Source organism: Sus scrofa, chromosome 14, assembly GCF_000003025.6.
Source record: "Sus scrofa isolate TJ Tabasco breed Duroc chromosome 14, Sscrofa11.1, whole genome shotgun sequence".
Taxonomy (NCBI): Eukaryota; Metazoa; Chordata; class Mammalia; order Artiodactyla; family Suidae; genus Sus; species Sus scrofa.
In genome coordinates this window covers 20527375-20543623 of record NC_010456.5, presented here as the reverse complement: position 1 = coordinate 20543623, position 16249 = coordinate 20527375, and the positions used below count along the sequence as shown (strand labels likewise).

Below are 16249 nucleotides of genomic sequence, written 5' to 3'. Positions count from 1 at the left end.
TAAACTCAATTCCGCTTCACCCCCATCATTCCAAGAAGCCTGCCTAAGGCCCAGGCCTCAGACCTGTGGAGTCTCCTATTTCAGGCCTCCTTCCTCCTGTCACCGCTGATTCAAAATGTGATCTGTTATTTTTCAGTAAATTCCTTATTTTTTAGTAAAGTCTTTAACTAAATACTCCTTATTTAAAACTTTTTTTCCCCCTTTTTGGCCACTGTGCAACATACGAAGTTTTGGGCCAGAGATCAGATCTGAGCCACACTGGCAACCTAGGCCTCAGCTGCAGCAACACTGGATCCTTAACCTACTGTGCTGGCCCGGGGATCAAACCTGCGTCCCCAGAAATGCTGCTGATCCCATTGCACTACAATGGGAACTCCTTAAACACTTTCTTAAAATACTTCCTGAAAGCAGGGCCGTGGGCATTGGTTCTATTCCATTTCTCTTATATGTGCATAGTTACAGGGGTACAGCCAGCTCTAAACAAATATGTCCTGATTGAATTTAATAAAATTAGGATCAGTATAGTTTTCGGTGACATATTTTTTTAATATATTCTAAATTCATTTAAACAATCCTATATATATTACCTTTCTACCAAATAGAATAATACTTCATTAAGTTGAAGCTTATTATTTACCGTGTGGAATAACAGAGAATTTATGGTAAGTATCTCTCCAGGAATGTTTAATAAATTTGAATCTTATAAAAAAAGTTTTCCTTTAGTAACTTGTTTTTTTTGGTTGTTGTTTGGTTTGTTTTATTTCCCTTAGTTTTGGTGGCTTTCTGTTTGTGTGTTTTGTTCCCACCAGGGAGGATCTATTTGCCATCTTCTGGATCATGAATGTAGACTTTAACATATATGGAAAAGAAGGTTTATATGGACTAAAAATCTGCAAGTCAAATGAAAGCTAACATTCTGTCGCCATCTGCAGCAAGCGTGATTTTCATTTGATTAGGCTGCTGGCCAACCTATAAATCAAGGCCAACAGCTGACAACATGTCAGTTCATTAAGCCATTTAGTTAAAATCAGGGGCTTTGAGAAATGACTGAACACAGTTAAGCCTGGACCATTTATGAGGAGCCCATTGGCCAAGAACTAGGGATTCCTCAAGGCAGATGCCAAAACAGGTCACTTCATTTGTTCCAAAGCTACCTTTCTCAGAGCCCAGAGCATGTACTACCTTTAAATAAAGAACATATCTATACCCCTAAAGCTCCTGCTTCCTACTGCCCTCTAACAAGCCTTCTCAAACTTGGTGATACTTGGCGCCAGATGACTCCTTCCTGTGGAGGCTGTACCGTGCCCTGCAGGGGTCTCCTGCAGCGTCCACCGGGTCTATGCAGTGGAGGCCAAGAGCACCCCCCTCCCCCATGGTAACCTTCAAAAATGTGTCTAGACTTTGCCAAACTCTCCTGGGGAGCGAACTCGCCCTGGACTGAGAAGGGTGAAGCATCTATGTCCTATCTAAGGAATTTCATCTCTGCTTACGTTACAGAAAATCAGTGTGAGAATTCAGGCATGATCGCCAAGCTATTGGACTAAATACAGGGCCAGCACCAGGCTTTCAGCACGTCCCCACCTGGTGACCTCAGACGAGTTATTTATCTCTCCATCTCTAGGCCTGCCTGTCAGGCGGGGGAATAGCGAGCTATTTAAGGACTTGGAGTAATACGTGTAATGCATTTGGAAATCTGCTTGCCTGGCATTTCGTAAGTATTAATAATATCATTCTGGCTTATACATTGCATGTTTATTTTCTAGCAGAAGAATACTGAAAATGGTGGATTTGAATCTTCTCACATGTAACTTAAATAACTTAAAACCCAGTACATTTATTGGGAGAAACCTACAATTTCACATAGATCCATGTGAAGAGTGAGCGAAGAATTTGAGAGAGGGAAGGGATTCGGGCAAATACAGAAGGAGTTGTAAAATGCTGGCTGTGGAGAAAGCAATAAGAATGTGGGAAGGAGTGTGGGATTGGCTAAAAGTTACAGGGGAGAACAGAGCTTCTCACTGAGAACACTGCGCCCCTTGTTCAAAGGCTCACCTGGCCAGGGGGGCCACGTAGTTGCCAGGGAAGACCCCTATCCTGCTCGTGTGCATTGATGTGCCCTTGAACCAGCCGTCCTGGCAGCGCTCGAAGACCAGAAACATCTCACCCTTTCTCAGCTCCAGCTCATCCTCTTTCCGGGGGGTGTAAGGATAGACAGCCACGTACCTGGCAGAGAAAAAAGCCTTGTTTTCAAGCTGAGGATCATACAAACCCCAAGATGCCCAACACTCTTCTTTGGCACAAAGTCTTGAATGTCTTATTCCATCAGAAAGTCTACTCCTTTAACCTGTGAGCAGCCTTGGCGGCTGTCCACTGACCTGCCGTTATAAAGGCGGAGCCTCCTGATCCCAAACCGCCCACCCAGTCCTCCCGATCCCACCCAATGGTACCAGTAGGTGAGAGGGAATTCATGTGGCTTGCCAGAGTGCAAGACTGCCTTGGGCATTAGTGCCCACTGGGACAGTCTAGCCCTTCTGATGGCCCTCATTGGACTTGGGACATGTGCTCTGAAACCCCGCAGGATGAGCTGCACCTGCCTTCTGTGCTTGTCTGGGGGGAAACTGAGTCTGAAGGAGTCAAAGGCAAAGAAAGTCCAACAGCCCCTGGTGTAAGGTGACTGTCGTCAACCCGCGGAAACCCAATGGGCAGCAGGAACCAGCCCCAAACTATGTCTTGGACAATCAATGGTCCACTCAGGAAGGGCTCAAACAGGGAGCTGCCGTTGGCCTCGGGGAAACTGAGCGGGACAGGTAGGCTTCCCTGGAGACTCACTGCTGGGGACTGACAGCCCTTCACATGTACATTTTGCTGGTGTGGCCCCAGCAGGTCCCTCCTAGCCCCAAGCATCCTTAGCGAGGGATGAAGGTAAACAGTAGTCACAGAGGAAGGCGGAGAAGGCCCACCTCAGCAGCACCTGCCCAAGGCTCATCCTCAGACCCACGTTGTTCCCCTTCCTAATTATGAGCACGATGGGGCACACGGCAGGCTGGCCAGCCGCAAGCTCAGCCCAGAAAGGTGTCCCCACCTCTGCCATCCAAGCTCAATATCACCACCATAAATGAGGCTGCACTTACACACTGGGGCGGGTCTGCGGCCGTGAGTGCGTGGTCTGGTCGCAGGGTCCGGCAGCAGGCCTGGGGCCCATTCCGGCTGCAGCAGCGCCAGCGGGGGAGGCTGCCTGGAGTGGAGGTGGGGGGAGAGGAGGGTTCATAGTCTGGAAGGAGAGAGAGGAAAGGAAGGAACAATGATTTATTTACATCCTTTACAGCAGGCGGGCGGGTGGGCAAGGGAATCAGAAATCCACGGGAAAAAGACGTGGGTGGAACCCACATAGAGCAGAGCCAGCCGCTCTGTGCAAAAGCCTTGTTTTAAAAGACTCTCTTGTTCTCTTTGCAGATCTGAGAGCCATAGCAACCCTTTGATCCAACAGGTAAGTAATCACACTAAGAGGAGGGAAAGAAAAAATGACACAGTTGCATATAATTTTAAGATTAATGGCGCTTTTAAGTACAAACTAGGACAAGGATCCAAATGCCTTTTGAGGGGGCAGCTAGAACGTCACACTGCTTGCGAGGAATTATTTTGTGATTGTTTCTGCCACCCAGAGCTTGAACACAACAGAAAACAATTTGGCAAGCCACTCCTACAAGGGAACATTGCCTTTGATGCCTACTCTCCCCAAACCACGAACTACCGTGAGCCAGTCAGTCACTGGGCCATTGTTGCTACTTTTGTTTACTCTTTTCTTAGCTTTGCCAGCTTTTGAAATTTAGGACTATCAGGGCCGGTAATCTTTAACAAGTGCACCACGAACAGCTGCTGGCTCCTCTTTACAATCAATGGAGCAATTGTTACCTTTGGATCCAGAAACCCTGGATAATTCTTTAGGGTCTGGATACTGAAACTCCTGGGAAAACAGGCACACAAAGACTGGCCTGAGCCCCCGCCACGCCCTCCCCAAATCACTGAATCACTCAGTGTAAAAGCGGAATCAGAGGAGAAACAGGAGGCTAAAGAGTGCAGCCTGGAACGTGTGTGTGGCTTCTTCACTCAGCACAGGGAGCAGCCCAGTGGTTCCTGCACACAGGGAACATTCTATTTTTCAGGATGAAAATTTGAGTCTCATCAACATTTACTTTGCCTGTTAATGGACACAGTTCCAGAAACACAGTAAACTGAGGAGAAAAGAATTTCAGATTTCTAGACACATGTGGCAGCTATTTCACACATTAAATTTTTCGACTTTGGAGCTGCAGGGCTCCCAACGAGGGGCAGGCAGCAGAACTGGCCACGCTGTGACCCAGGACTACTCCAGGTGGCATGCACAGGGTCTGGAGCACTCATGACCTCTCACCAGGAGAACACTGAGCATGTGTGCTGCTTGTCTCCGGGGACACAGTGGACAGGAATAAAAACACTCCTGGTAGAACAGGCAGTGCACATGACCAGGACACTTCCTGGGCGATGACATACAGGGGCCTGGCCAGGAGACTGCAGGACATCTCTGCTGCACCTGCCCAAGGCCTACCTCAGCTGTGGCCATGCAACGGCAGGGGGACAGATGGGGCCAGAGAGACCCAGGCTAGCCACCCCTGGAAATCACTCAGAACAGAGCCAAGCCCCACGGGGCTGTCCGGGTGGGACCCCAATGGAAAGAAGGGACGGGAAATGTTGCTGGACCCTAACATGAGTGACTCAGGAGCTGTACTCAATTGGTCCCCCAAAGAAAAAGGCCAAAAAAGAAAAGAAAATCTATGGACCTGATAAGAACACAGGCCACACTGCATTAACAAAATGTAACACCTCTTAGTTACAACAGAAAGGAAGGAAACGTTTGGTGTTGGTTACTTTCATAAAGTGTAAGTCAGGATGCATTGCAGACCTGGCGTAAAGGAGGATTCCTGCAAGAGCCCAGAGCTTGTGCTCAAGAGAAAAAACGCAGGTCTGTCTAACAAACGGTCTTCAGTTAAACTGGGCAGATTTCTCTCCCACACTGGGCTGCGTATCTCCAGGTAAAGGTGTGGGTGTGGGTGGCAGGCGTGTATGTGTTTGTGGGGCAGAAACACACAGACACTACAGAGGACACACAGCTTCCCCCACGTGGCTCCTGGGGGGCTGATCAGAGGTCGGGGTCCCGGCAAGTCTAGGGATGCTCAGACCAGGAAGCTCTGTGGTCACCCCATGAACCTACACTGGAATAAGCCATGGATTATGTGGAGGAAGTGCTGGGTGCTGTCCTGTGGGACCAGGGAAACTGCGGCCTGCCCCTCGCCAGGGCCACCTGCAGTCAGCCAGGCACTGGAGGCCGGCATTCCACCAACAGCAAAAAAGTCTCCAGAGCTGTTGGGAGCACTGGGCACACATGATTCTGACAGTCTGTTCACTTAATGTTCAGAACCAGGCACCTGCTTGGTACCACTCTCACTAGATGCATGTGCTGAGGATGCAGGGCTGGGATGGGGTCCCGGGGCTGAGCACGGGAAGGGCCGGTGGTGGACGGCTATGCCTGGGCTCCAGGGCTGATGCAGGGGGCTGGATATTGGCCCCACGGCCACTGGGCCACTGAGACAAGCTTCTGCTCATGTGTCCGCAGATCCAGACCCCGTCACTGGCAGGGGCCAATGATCTGAAGGTAAGGAGGATGATCTCTGAACAATACACTTTTTAAACCAGGGGTTGGTGCTCTGCTGATGGAGACGGTCAGGACCCATGTCCAGCCTCTGTTCCTGACCTGCTGATCTTGAAAGAAGCAGCCTTGCCCGTGGAGGCAGCACAGGCTTTGAGGTCAGAAACACACAGATTCCAACCCTGGCTGAGCCCAAGGGCCGCCCTCGGGTTTTTTCTAAGGGAAAGGTGTCCTCTGAGTGGGCAGTTCCAGATCACCAATGGGCCACGTCTGCTCGTGGACAGTGAGTGAACATTCCAGGGTATGCTGTGACCTACCCACTTCCTGCCACCAGCCCAGGGTGCCTGGCTGCCAAGCCCCCATGGGGGTCCTAGCCATGGATGACCACAGGCCACTGACCAAAGAGCTCTGCTTGGGGTCTGGGCTTCTCACAGTCAAGGGTCCACGTTCCTTCTTACTGTCCTTTATGAGTGCATCTCCTCACCTCCTGGGGCCAAAAAGTGGCTGCCAGGACAGACTTCCAGGTCCTCTGAGCAAAGCCCATTTGTCATCCCCAACCCCAACATCACTGCTTTCTAAGCGGCCAATTTCCAATGAACCCACTTTCAACCCCACAAACCACCTCTCTGAAGGGTCCTTCTGTGGTGTGGACTCAGACGCAGGGACACGGCCAACAAGCGGACAGTGGGAGGCACTGCTGGTCAAGCCCCTCGGGCCAGGGGTACCACTTACCCCAGTAGCATCACTGTCCACGTTCACACACAAGCCATGTCGGTGCAGTTATTTAAGTAATTTGCCTTTTTAAAATGACAGTGAGTAGGAAGCAGAAAAATGGAAGCATTATTTGTGATTTAAAAAACTCTGGGGAGTTTCTGCCGTGGCATAGCGGGTTAAAGATCCAGCTTGTCTCTGGAGGTGCTGGTTTGGTTCCCCACCTGGCACAGTGTGTTAAGGATCCTGGCACAGTTGTGGCACAGGCTGCAGCTATGGTTCTGATATGATCCCTGGCCTGGGAACTTCCATATGCTGTGGGCACAGCCGAAACAAACAAACAAACAAACAAACCAAAAACTCAGGCGTCAGCATTAAGTAAAATTAAGATGGAAAACGGTGAGTTTTTCATCTCATCTGGACACTCACTCCCTGGAATTAAGCCAGTCAGTTGCGGGCACAGTTATGACGAAGTGAGAAAAATTTTAGTATATTTTTAAAATGCTAGAAATAGATGCTTAGAAGATGGTGTGTAAAGATGAGATGTAAAGAGTTTGCTATTTAAACAACTTCTCTGGGGGTGGGATTTCTCTCACTAACGGGAGGTGTTTTGCTCCGCATTAGACCTGAGGACAGATGCATCTGTTCACTGAGGCGGTGCCACTGCCCCCTGTGTGGTGCAGTTCCACCATATAGTGTGGAAGTGCCTTCGCTGGCACCTTTGGCCTGAGACACCAGAGCCGTTTTCCGTGATCATCATGAACTGGCCACATCCGGCCCCCATCCTGGTTTTCAGAACCCCAGCCAATTCTAAAGGTTGGATGTCTGCCCCTCCAGCCACTGAGCTGGGAGGACCTGATCCCATTCCCCATTCCAGACCCTCCCCAGCCTCCCATATGGGCTGCAATGTCTAATCACTCCTGGCTATTCCGAGAGGCTGACATCATTAAACTCTTGAAGTACACACACACAACATACACATAAACACACACAGACACATAGGCATATACATACACATAACACACAGAGATATACACACATAGACACGACACAAAACACACAGATATACAAACTAAGACAACACATGCAACACATACACAGATATACACAACAAACACACACACACACACACACACACACACACACACACACACACACACGCACACACAGAAATGGCAGGGCCAGGGATCGAACCTGCATCCCTGTGTATACCAGTTGGGTTCATTACTGCTGAGCCACAACAGGAAATCCAGATAGTTAACATTTTAACTATTGTGTGAGACAATATGAATAAAAGATGAAAAGGCCTCAACTTATTAAGAAGGTGCTATAAATAACATTCATTTCCTAGTCTAGCAGTGGCACCCACCACCTAAAATCCACGCCGGGAAAAGCACGGTCTCCTTCTCATTGTGCTGCCTATGCTTGCTGTGATCTTGCTCAAAGTCTTGGGAGATGTTTCAAGTTTTTGATAAGATACTTGGCAGACTGATGGAAGACACAGAGGACATGCGTTACTGAGATTTCCCCACTGAAACCGGACATTAAACCTGCCAGGGACTTAGAGATCCAGATACCTCCTGGGATGACAGGTCTGTCCATAATTTGTTTCGCATTAGATGGAACTGGCATAGCAGCCACAGCGCTAATGAACCACCCTCTTCTGAACATGCAGGCTTCCTCATATAATCTCAGGATGAAATGGTGGAACATAAATTAATTTTTGTGTATTCACACTCTCTCGTGACCTGTCCCATTGATTTGCCCTGGAGCGCACCCCAGCGAGGGCAACTGGCCACTTACTGTACTGTGAGACGGCCAGCCCACGAGGGCCGAAACAGCCAGCTTGACATCTTTTCCACTAATTAATTTTTCTAGGACCAGAAGTCAGGGTTTTTTCCCCCTTAAGAAATCAAATGAGAATTTTCCCACTCAAAGTAGTCATCTGGAAATGGACTGGAGTAGGAAGGGGAAAGAAGGAGGAAGGGAGGAGGGAAGGGGCAGGGGGCAGGGAGGGGGGAGGGAAGGAAGGACAGAGGAAAGGGGGGAGGGAGGGAAGGAAGGGGGAGGGAGGAGGGAGGGAGGGAAGGGAGAGTGGACAGACAGGGTCTTCTCTGGGGTGGGAGGGCAGGAATCTGGGAGATTTGGCTCTGGTCAAAAGCCCCAGGGCCAAGAGAACCACCTTTCAATCAAAGTTATCCAATTTTCATCTTCTCCCCAGAGGAATCAATGCAACTTCCCCGCCACAAACAGCTGTACAATCAAGGAAGTGATATTTGTTTCAGAAGTTTCAGAAACATTAACAACTGTAACCTCTAGCCAGAGCTTGTTAACCACCATTTAAATATATAGCATGTTTAACTCTATGAAAAGCTTTCAAACATCTAAATGAGCTAAGTACTAATGTTGCATTTATTTATATCTCACCTTATTTCAAAGTCAGTTTTCAATTACTCATAAAATGTATCAAGACAAAATAAGTATAAAATAAGAAAAATGGGGCAAAAGGCAAAGAAGAAAAATGCGACAAGATGGAGCCAACAATCTGACTCATATGCTGTGAGGTCCTAGCTGGAGGGGTGCAGATCTGGCTCTGAGTAGCCCAGCAGAGGGAAATACAATCTTTACAGCACTTCCCACATCCACCAGCTAAAAACAACCCCCCCGCCCCCCCCCCCAGAAGCCTCAGGATTCCTGGTACAGACAGTGGAGAAAACCCTAAAGAGCCAGGACTCCCCGGCTCGCAGGGTAAACCAGCAACACACCACACCCACCACAGCCCTGGACGGGGACGATGCTCAGACCTCACGATCCAAGCAGCGCTACCACCTGAAGCAGATATGCTCGCTGGGGACACAGAGGCTCAGAGAGGCTGAGTGACCTCACGGCCCCACAGCAGGTAAGTGGCTGAGCTGGGCTTCCAACCCAGGCTATGCACCCATCATCGGCCACACCGTTTTCTCTGAAGTCACCACAACCAGATGGGATTCTGGGGAGACCAGGGCGGGGGTCTACAGGGGCGGGGTCCTCTGGGGAGACGGCATTTAATGACCTTTTCTAGCCTCACCCAGCTGGGGACTGGGAGAAAGAGTCTGAAGGTGTCATGGGATCTGGCCTGGATGAGACATGCTGGTTCCTAGCCATCCAACTGCAAGTTCAGGGCACAGGATGTGAACCATGGTCCTTCACTAGCTGAGGGTGCATTTCTTCTCTCTGCCCTTTCAGTGTCCTCCCGCAGTGTTCCTTCTATCAGTCTCTCTGGGCTGCCCCCACTCCTGCCATTAATTTCTGCAGTAGGATGTTTAGAGCAGTCAGTGTTTAGACTCTGCAGGCTGAGAGGTTTTCAGGAAAACCACACCTGCCGCCTCCAGGAGGCCCCACTGTGCCGACCACCAGAAGACCAAGAACCCAGAGGCGAGGTGACCACCAGGAGACCAAGAATTCAGAGGCAAACTATTAACGCAGGTGGGAATCCACACCTTGTGACCCAAGACCAACTCTTCTGCCTCTGGGAGCCCAGTCTCCTCGGCATTTTGTAAATGCATCTTTCTAAGAAATAAGCCCGCGTGGCGACTCCACAGAAGCAAAGGTCACACCTTCGGAAAATCAGGCTGAACTTGAACAAAAATCCAAGTTTTTTTGGATCTCTTCCAATAGCTTCAGGCCACCAACCTTCACTGTTAAAAAAGAGCGAGACTGCGGGCCTGAGATGTTCTGATTTTTTTGGTAAGATTAACCCAGATAGAGGGTGAAAGATAGAGACACACCCCCCATCCCCAGCAAGTGTGAGCATGAGCTGCCGAGTCAGGAGGTGGAGCGGCCGGCCCGGCAGGGGATGGGGGTGGTGACACCCAGGAGGGACACGGCGAGAGGGACAGTACTCACTGCCAGGGCGGCCGGGTAGGGAGCCTCCGACGGGAACGTGAACGAGGGGCCCGTTGTCACCGGGCTGCTCGGGGGTGGAGTCACAATCAAGCCGGTGGTGCTTATGTGAACCTGCCAAGGAAGGAACAGTTACTAAAAAGAACACCACGCTTAATACAAGAGCTCAGGCCAGCTGAGCCTTGGGAAGGCAGGTCACAGCTAAACACATAAAATCTGGAGTTTCTCTTACTGGGGAAGACAGAACCCCCTTTCCGTTTATGCAGCCCCAATTTGCCGATTACTTCACTGGCGTTAGACGCTGTGCGGTCATGTGATCGACATGATCATGACAACGTTTCCCACAGAGAATTCCCCAGCTGCTGGCCTTCCTGCCTCACTCGGGTGATGTCGGGACCCACCTGGCCCTTCAGGTGAACGGCCTGGTCCGCAATTCGCCCCCCAAAACTTCCTGGGATCCCGATCAGGTGGGTGGTCCTGAGCACTCACTTATCTACCAACACGGTAAATCTACGTGAAAGGCTTAAGATGTGTGCTATTTTCAGAGTCATTTCTTGTGATGTGTACCTTTCAATGGGGACACATACTTAAAATGCAGCTGCCCAGAGGAGCCGAGAGCAGGAAACAACATCGAGCCAAACTGGCTGTTTTCAAAGGTGTCTTGTCCATGACTCTACCTGAGATGAATCCACTAGAAAGAAACTGAGTTACTTGGTCATTTCATCACCTGTGTCCGGTTATGGGATCAACTTCACTCCCGCTGTTCCGCAGGTGTGACTGCAGACGTAGGGTGTGGCTTCCTGCACACACGGGACATTTTTCCTGCTCTATTAAAAGAACGTGGCTGCTAGCCCAAGAAACAATGATACACCGAAAACCCTGGGCTTCTTGTAACAAAAACTTAATCCCCAAGTCATTTCCTCAATCCCAATAATTAGGAAAAAGATTATCAGGACAAAGGAAGGCTCAAAGATTTGCTCCCAGAGGGCCTGTAGGAACTTTCATGTCCTGCTGGGTGAGGCCCCACCAAGGGCATCACAGCTCACAGTTTATTTTCACAAATAAACCGGTGACACATGGGTTCCACATCCTTTTGAAATTACACCTGTGCCTGGTACTCAAGCACTGACTGAACGGAAGCAGATCCAAAGGCAGCAGCACAGAGGCTTCTCCCCAACCTCAGCATCTGTCTCTCCCTAGACCACAGTCTACATCCAATGTCTAATGAGACACACACAGATTGTCCATCCCAGAATAAACCTACTGGCCTCTGGCTATTTACCCAATCCAAGGACATCTGCCAGTTGGTACTACAGAAAAGACAAGTCTGTCTTTGAGGATAATGAAGCTCCATTCAAAGCGCCCACCATTACCTGGAATCTTTGGGGCAGGAACCTCACTGTGCCTGGTGTTTCCCCGAGGACCGGACATGGAGGCAGGATGAGGAGCTCCAATGAGCCCATGGACTCAGATGGGCAGTCGCATCTCTGCCCCAGAGGGCTGCTGGGGTCTCTGCCCTCTGGGGAGGACCCTGCAGGCCCCAGTTCAGCACGGGCAAAGGAGGAGACAGAGTCCCCAGAGAATGTCTGGATACAGAAGCCGGCGGCTAAAGTGATGGGCAGAGGTGCCCAGTCCTGAAGAAATGTCTGGAGCAGGCAGGCAGGTGGCCTGCTGTGGGCTCACCCCTCTCCTGGGGCTGCAGTGCCTTCCCACCTGGGAAGGGTGGGGGGGTGAAGCTATCTAATAATAAGGTACCCTATATAATAAGAAATGTTTGCCAAATGAACCTTGATAGCCCCAATCACGAGAATCAGGTGGAGCTGTTTTTAAGGCAATCCAAAGTCATGAGGAACTAATGAGCTTAAAGAAAATAGGAGGCCAGTCTCTAATTTAAACCACACATTTCTTCCTGTGCTTTGACCAGAAGCCTAAACAAGGCAGCAACTCACCCTGATGCAGGCAGCTGCAAACCACATGCCTCAACGGAGAGCAGGGTCTGCCCAGGCAAGTGGCGGCCAATTGCAGCTGGCAGCATCATTTCAGTGCTAAGTTCTGCTCTTCCCTTTGGAAAGGACTTTGTGGTTCTGGGTGACACACTCACGCTGGGTCTCCTGTTTCCACCACAGACGAGACGCTATGCCCAGGGCACTGCTGCTCCTACAGACTGCCATTGCTACCCAGTGTCCCGGAAGCAGAGGGGGAGGTGGGCGGTACCTGAGAGGGGGCGCTGCAGGAGAGCCCAGCCAGCTCGCCAATGCGAGCAGCAGCCGTGGGGTTGCTGGAGCTTATGAGGACAGGAGGGCTGATCTCCATGGAGTGGCGGTGCTGGGCAGCCTGGGACGCCTTGCTCGCCATGGTCAGGGAGGTGAAGGAGTGGCGTTTCTTGGTGTTCTTCTTGGCATCCGGCTGCTTGGGGGCCGTGCTGCTGGGGGCAGCCGGGGTGCCCTCCCCAGCCCCAACCCCTGGCCCAGGTGGCTGGTCCCACTCGATCAGCTGCTTGGCCGCTGAGTTAAACTGCAAATCGACAGAGGACATGGGAAGGTCAGATGGCAAGGACTCAGGGACATGCATTCCTGATGCACCTGTATCGAAGCCAAGCACCACCGCTGCAGCGTCTGTGTATGCAAGTGCACGCTCCCCCCACTGACATGCCCTCTCCATACAGAGTTGGCCTGTGTCTGTGTCACAGCAGAGCTAAACCAAGAACAAACAATCCAACACATCACAGACAAGCTTAAGACATTCTTCCCAAGAATCTTCAGGATACCTCATGTTATTATTATTATATATCTGCACTCGAGGCATATGGAAGTTCCCAGGTCAGGGATCAAATCTGAGCTGCAGCTGTGACCTACACCACAGCTGTGGCAATGCTGGATCCTTAACCCACTGTGTCGGGCTGGGGATGGAACCTGTACCTCCCCAAGGACCTGAGCTGCTGCAGTTGGATCCTTAACCCACTGTGCCATGGCAAGAACTCCTCAGAATACCTAATTTTAAACTTTTCAGTAACCAGTGAAGATTTATTTTGGCTCAAAGTAACCAGAGAAGAGGTACAGCAGGAGTGGTGGGCTGAGCGCAGCCTCTCTGTGACAATGGCTGGGCCTCTACTCAGAGCTGGGCCTGCACGGACACCTCCAGGCAGGTAACAAGGGCAAGACCACCCACCGTAAGCCACACCTTCATGAATCAACCTCCCGCTTCCACGTCCTGAGCAGGAGCCTCACAGAAACTCAGTTGCTTTCAACCTGCCGTGTGTCTGTCACGTTCATGTGCTCACAATTTGAATGATAATACGTTAAGACCTAAAATCCACATCCTGTTGACAAGTGAACCTGGCCCATCTGAGAAGTGGCCTGGGTGAGGTCAGGGCACAAGGGTTTGTCCAAAGCTGCACGCGGGGTTGGGAATGCCCCCAAGGAAGGAAAGAACCCAGACTTGCGGTTTTCCCTGAGGGAAAATACAGCATTTTCCAGAAGCTCCATGAGCAGCACATGTAGTTACCCAGACGGGACAGTAACGGGAAAAGCTGGGCATCGTTGTACCTCTTAAAGGGCGTGATGATGAAAAACAACAAACTCTCCAAAGGGGATTCGGGAAAGCCTCCCTTCTAAGAGTAGCAGAGAGTTTCCCACCCCAGACTTGACAGACGCCGCTTTCATCAATGCTCTTGTCACACCTACATGGTCAGACCATGTCTCCTCACCACGTGGATGAGGACATCTTGCCAGAATGGAAGTCCCATCACTGACCTTTAAAGACTTGAACTTGTGGAGTTTCCTGGTGGCTCCGTGGGTTAGGGACCTGGTGTTGTTCATGATGTGGCTCTGGCTGTTGCTATGGTGTGGGTTCCCCACCTGGAACCTGAAGTGGGGGACAGTGGTGGGGAGCAGGGTGGTGGCAGGCAAGTTTAGGACCTTCCTCTTCCTTTTGCCTACAATGCATGAGGCTGGGGGACCAAGCTGCTCCACTGTATCACCAAGCATACTGCTCCACACCACTTCCCAACGTTCTTCCTGAGACGTGTCTACTTCATTCCCGGGAAGCCTGTTCCCAGGGGTTTAATCAAGATGCCACCCACATGCCACAGACACACACAACCGTGCAGAACACAAAACAGGCCTCAGCCCTTGCTTAATTAAAATGAACCAACTTGGAGCTCCGGTCATGGCTCAGTGGTTAGCGAATCTGACTGGGAACCATGAGGTTGGGGGTCTCGCTCAGTGGGTTAAGGATCCAGCGTTGCCATGAGCTGTGGTGTAGGTTGCAGATGCGGCTCAGATCCTGCGTTGCTGCGGCTGTGGTACAGGCCAGCGGCTACAGCTCTGATTAGACCCCTAGCCCGGGAACCTCCATATGCTGCGCATGCAGCCCTAGAAAAGACAAAAAGACAAAAAGACCAAAAAAAAAAAAAAAAAAAAAAATGAACTGACTTTGCTTCTGAAAAGCCTTAGCTACTACCAATTTTAGGCTGTACAGAGCAACACAATAAAAATTTCAAATAATAAAATTTAAGATCTTAGAATATGGTGGTTTTAATCAATGTGTGATTCTCTTAAAAAAGGCAACTTCGGAGTTCCTGTCATGGCTCAGCAGTAACAAACCCGACTGGTATCCATGAGGACTTGGGTTTAATCCCTGGCCTTGCTCAGTGGGTTAAGGATCTGGCGTTGCTGTGAGCTGTGGTGTAGGTCACAGATGCAGCTCGGATCTGGTGTGGCTGTGGCATAGGCCAGGAGCTGCAGCTCAGATTCAAGTCCTAGCCTGGGAACTTCCGTATGCTTCGGGTGTGGCCCTAAAAAACAAATAAACAAAGCAACCTCAGTATCTGAAATCGTTTCTAAAAATTAACCTTCTGAATGTTAGAACCTGAAAAGTTGTTGTTATTCTTTGATGAAAAGTCAAAATGTTCCACACTCTTCTCAAGTGAGGGCTGATAGTAACAGTGATTATGTACCAGCGTTAGCAACACTACCTATCAACACAGGTGCTCTGAGCTACCATGGGGCAGGGGCGGTAGGGAGGGGGCTAGGGCAGAAAGACCACAGTTCACGTCTCAATTACTGGCCAGGTGTCCCTAAACAAGACACTTGACTTGTTTGAAAAAAGGAAAAACAATTAAGTAAGTATAATTTAGTTCCTAGAATGCTTATCATGCAATCCTAAAAACTGATGGTTAATAGTATTATAATAGCATAGGGAAGGGCAAAGTTGTATGGGTCATCTCACAGGGGAAAAAGACGGAAGGATATTTACCAAAATTGTGTGTGATGGGACTAAGGGTTATTTGTTTCCAACTCTCCAGGGATTTTATTTCTAATATTAGAAATAAAATCATTAAAAATATCCTTCATGTAAGATGTGGCTCTCCAGGAAAACAGACAAGCTCTGATTCACGTATGCACACAGCTACCTTCTTGGCATATGCTGGGTCTCTAAAGATGGACCAGCTGAGAACTGAGGCAGTTTCACACAAGAAGAGGACTGTTCTGTTTTGCTTCTGCAAAGGACAATTAGGACAGAAAAGCTTCCCAAGAAATGACAGTATTCATTAGGACGTGAAAATGGAGTGAACTTTCTACGTGGACACAGAAATAGCCTGGATGAGCTGGAACGGTAGCAATTCCAGGATGGATCATGACACCAACTTAGGGGCCCAGAGGAATAGGGCAGGACTAAAGAACTTGAGAGTCCTGGAGGGACCTCATGCCAGACACCAATTGGCCACAACCCTCAGCCTCTGGTGAAGGCTCTGTGGGAGACACCCCATCTTTACATCTCATGAAACTACCCGGAGTGCCAGAAACAGTCCACTCAGGCAGGGAGAGCCCCACAATAACTGACCCAGAATGTTTTCCTGATGGGAAACAAAAGGAAACCCTTCAGTTAGAAAGAGGCTGCTACACAGTGGATGGAATGTAAACAGCCCCAAATGAAGCTCCTCGCCCAGTTCCCGGGGCTCCCTTCCAACTG

The 16249-nt window shown here is 49.9% G+C and overlaps 1 protein-coding gene across 2 annotated transcripts in view; it reads right to left on the bottom strand.

Moving 5' to 3' along the window:
• SH3RF1 (SH3 domain containing ring finger 1) overlaps window positions 1-16249 on the bottom strand; it is a 138656-nt gene that overhangs the window by 15650 nt on the left and 106757 nt on the right. The window contains exons 5-8 of one of the 2 annotated variants that reach the window (XM_021072854.1): window positions 12491-12790; window positions 10280-10390; window positions 3132-3271; window positions 2053-2223 (exon numbers count right to left, since the gene is read on the bottom strand). In XM_021072854.1, the coding sequence (XP_020928513.1) occupies window positions 2053-2223; window positions 3132-3271; window positions 10280-10390; window positions 12491-12790 (722 nt within the window). The remainder of the gene's footprint in view (window positions 1-2052; window positions 2224-3131; window positions 3272-10279; window positions 10391-12490; window positions 12791-16249) is intronic. The other variant, XM_021072855.1, reaches the window with a different exon arrangement.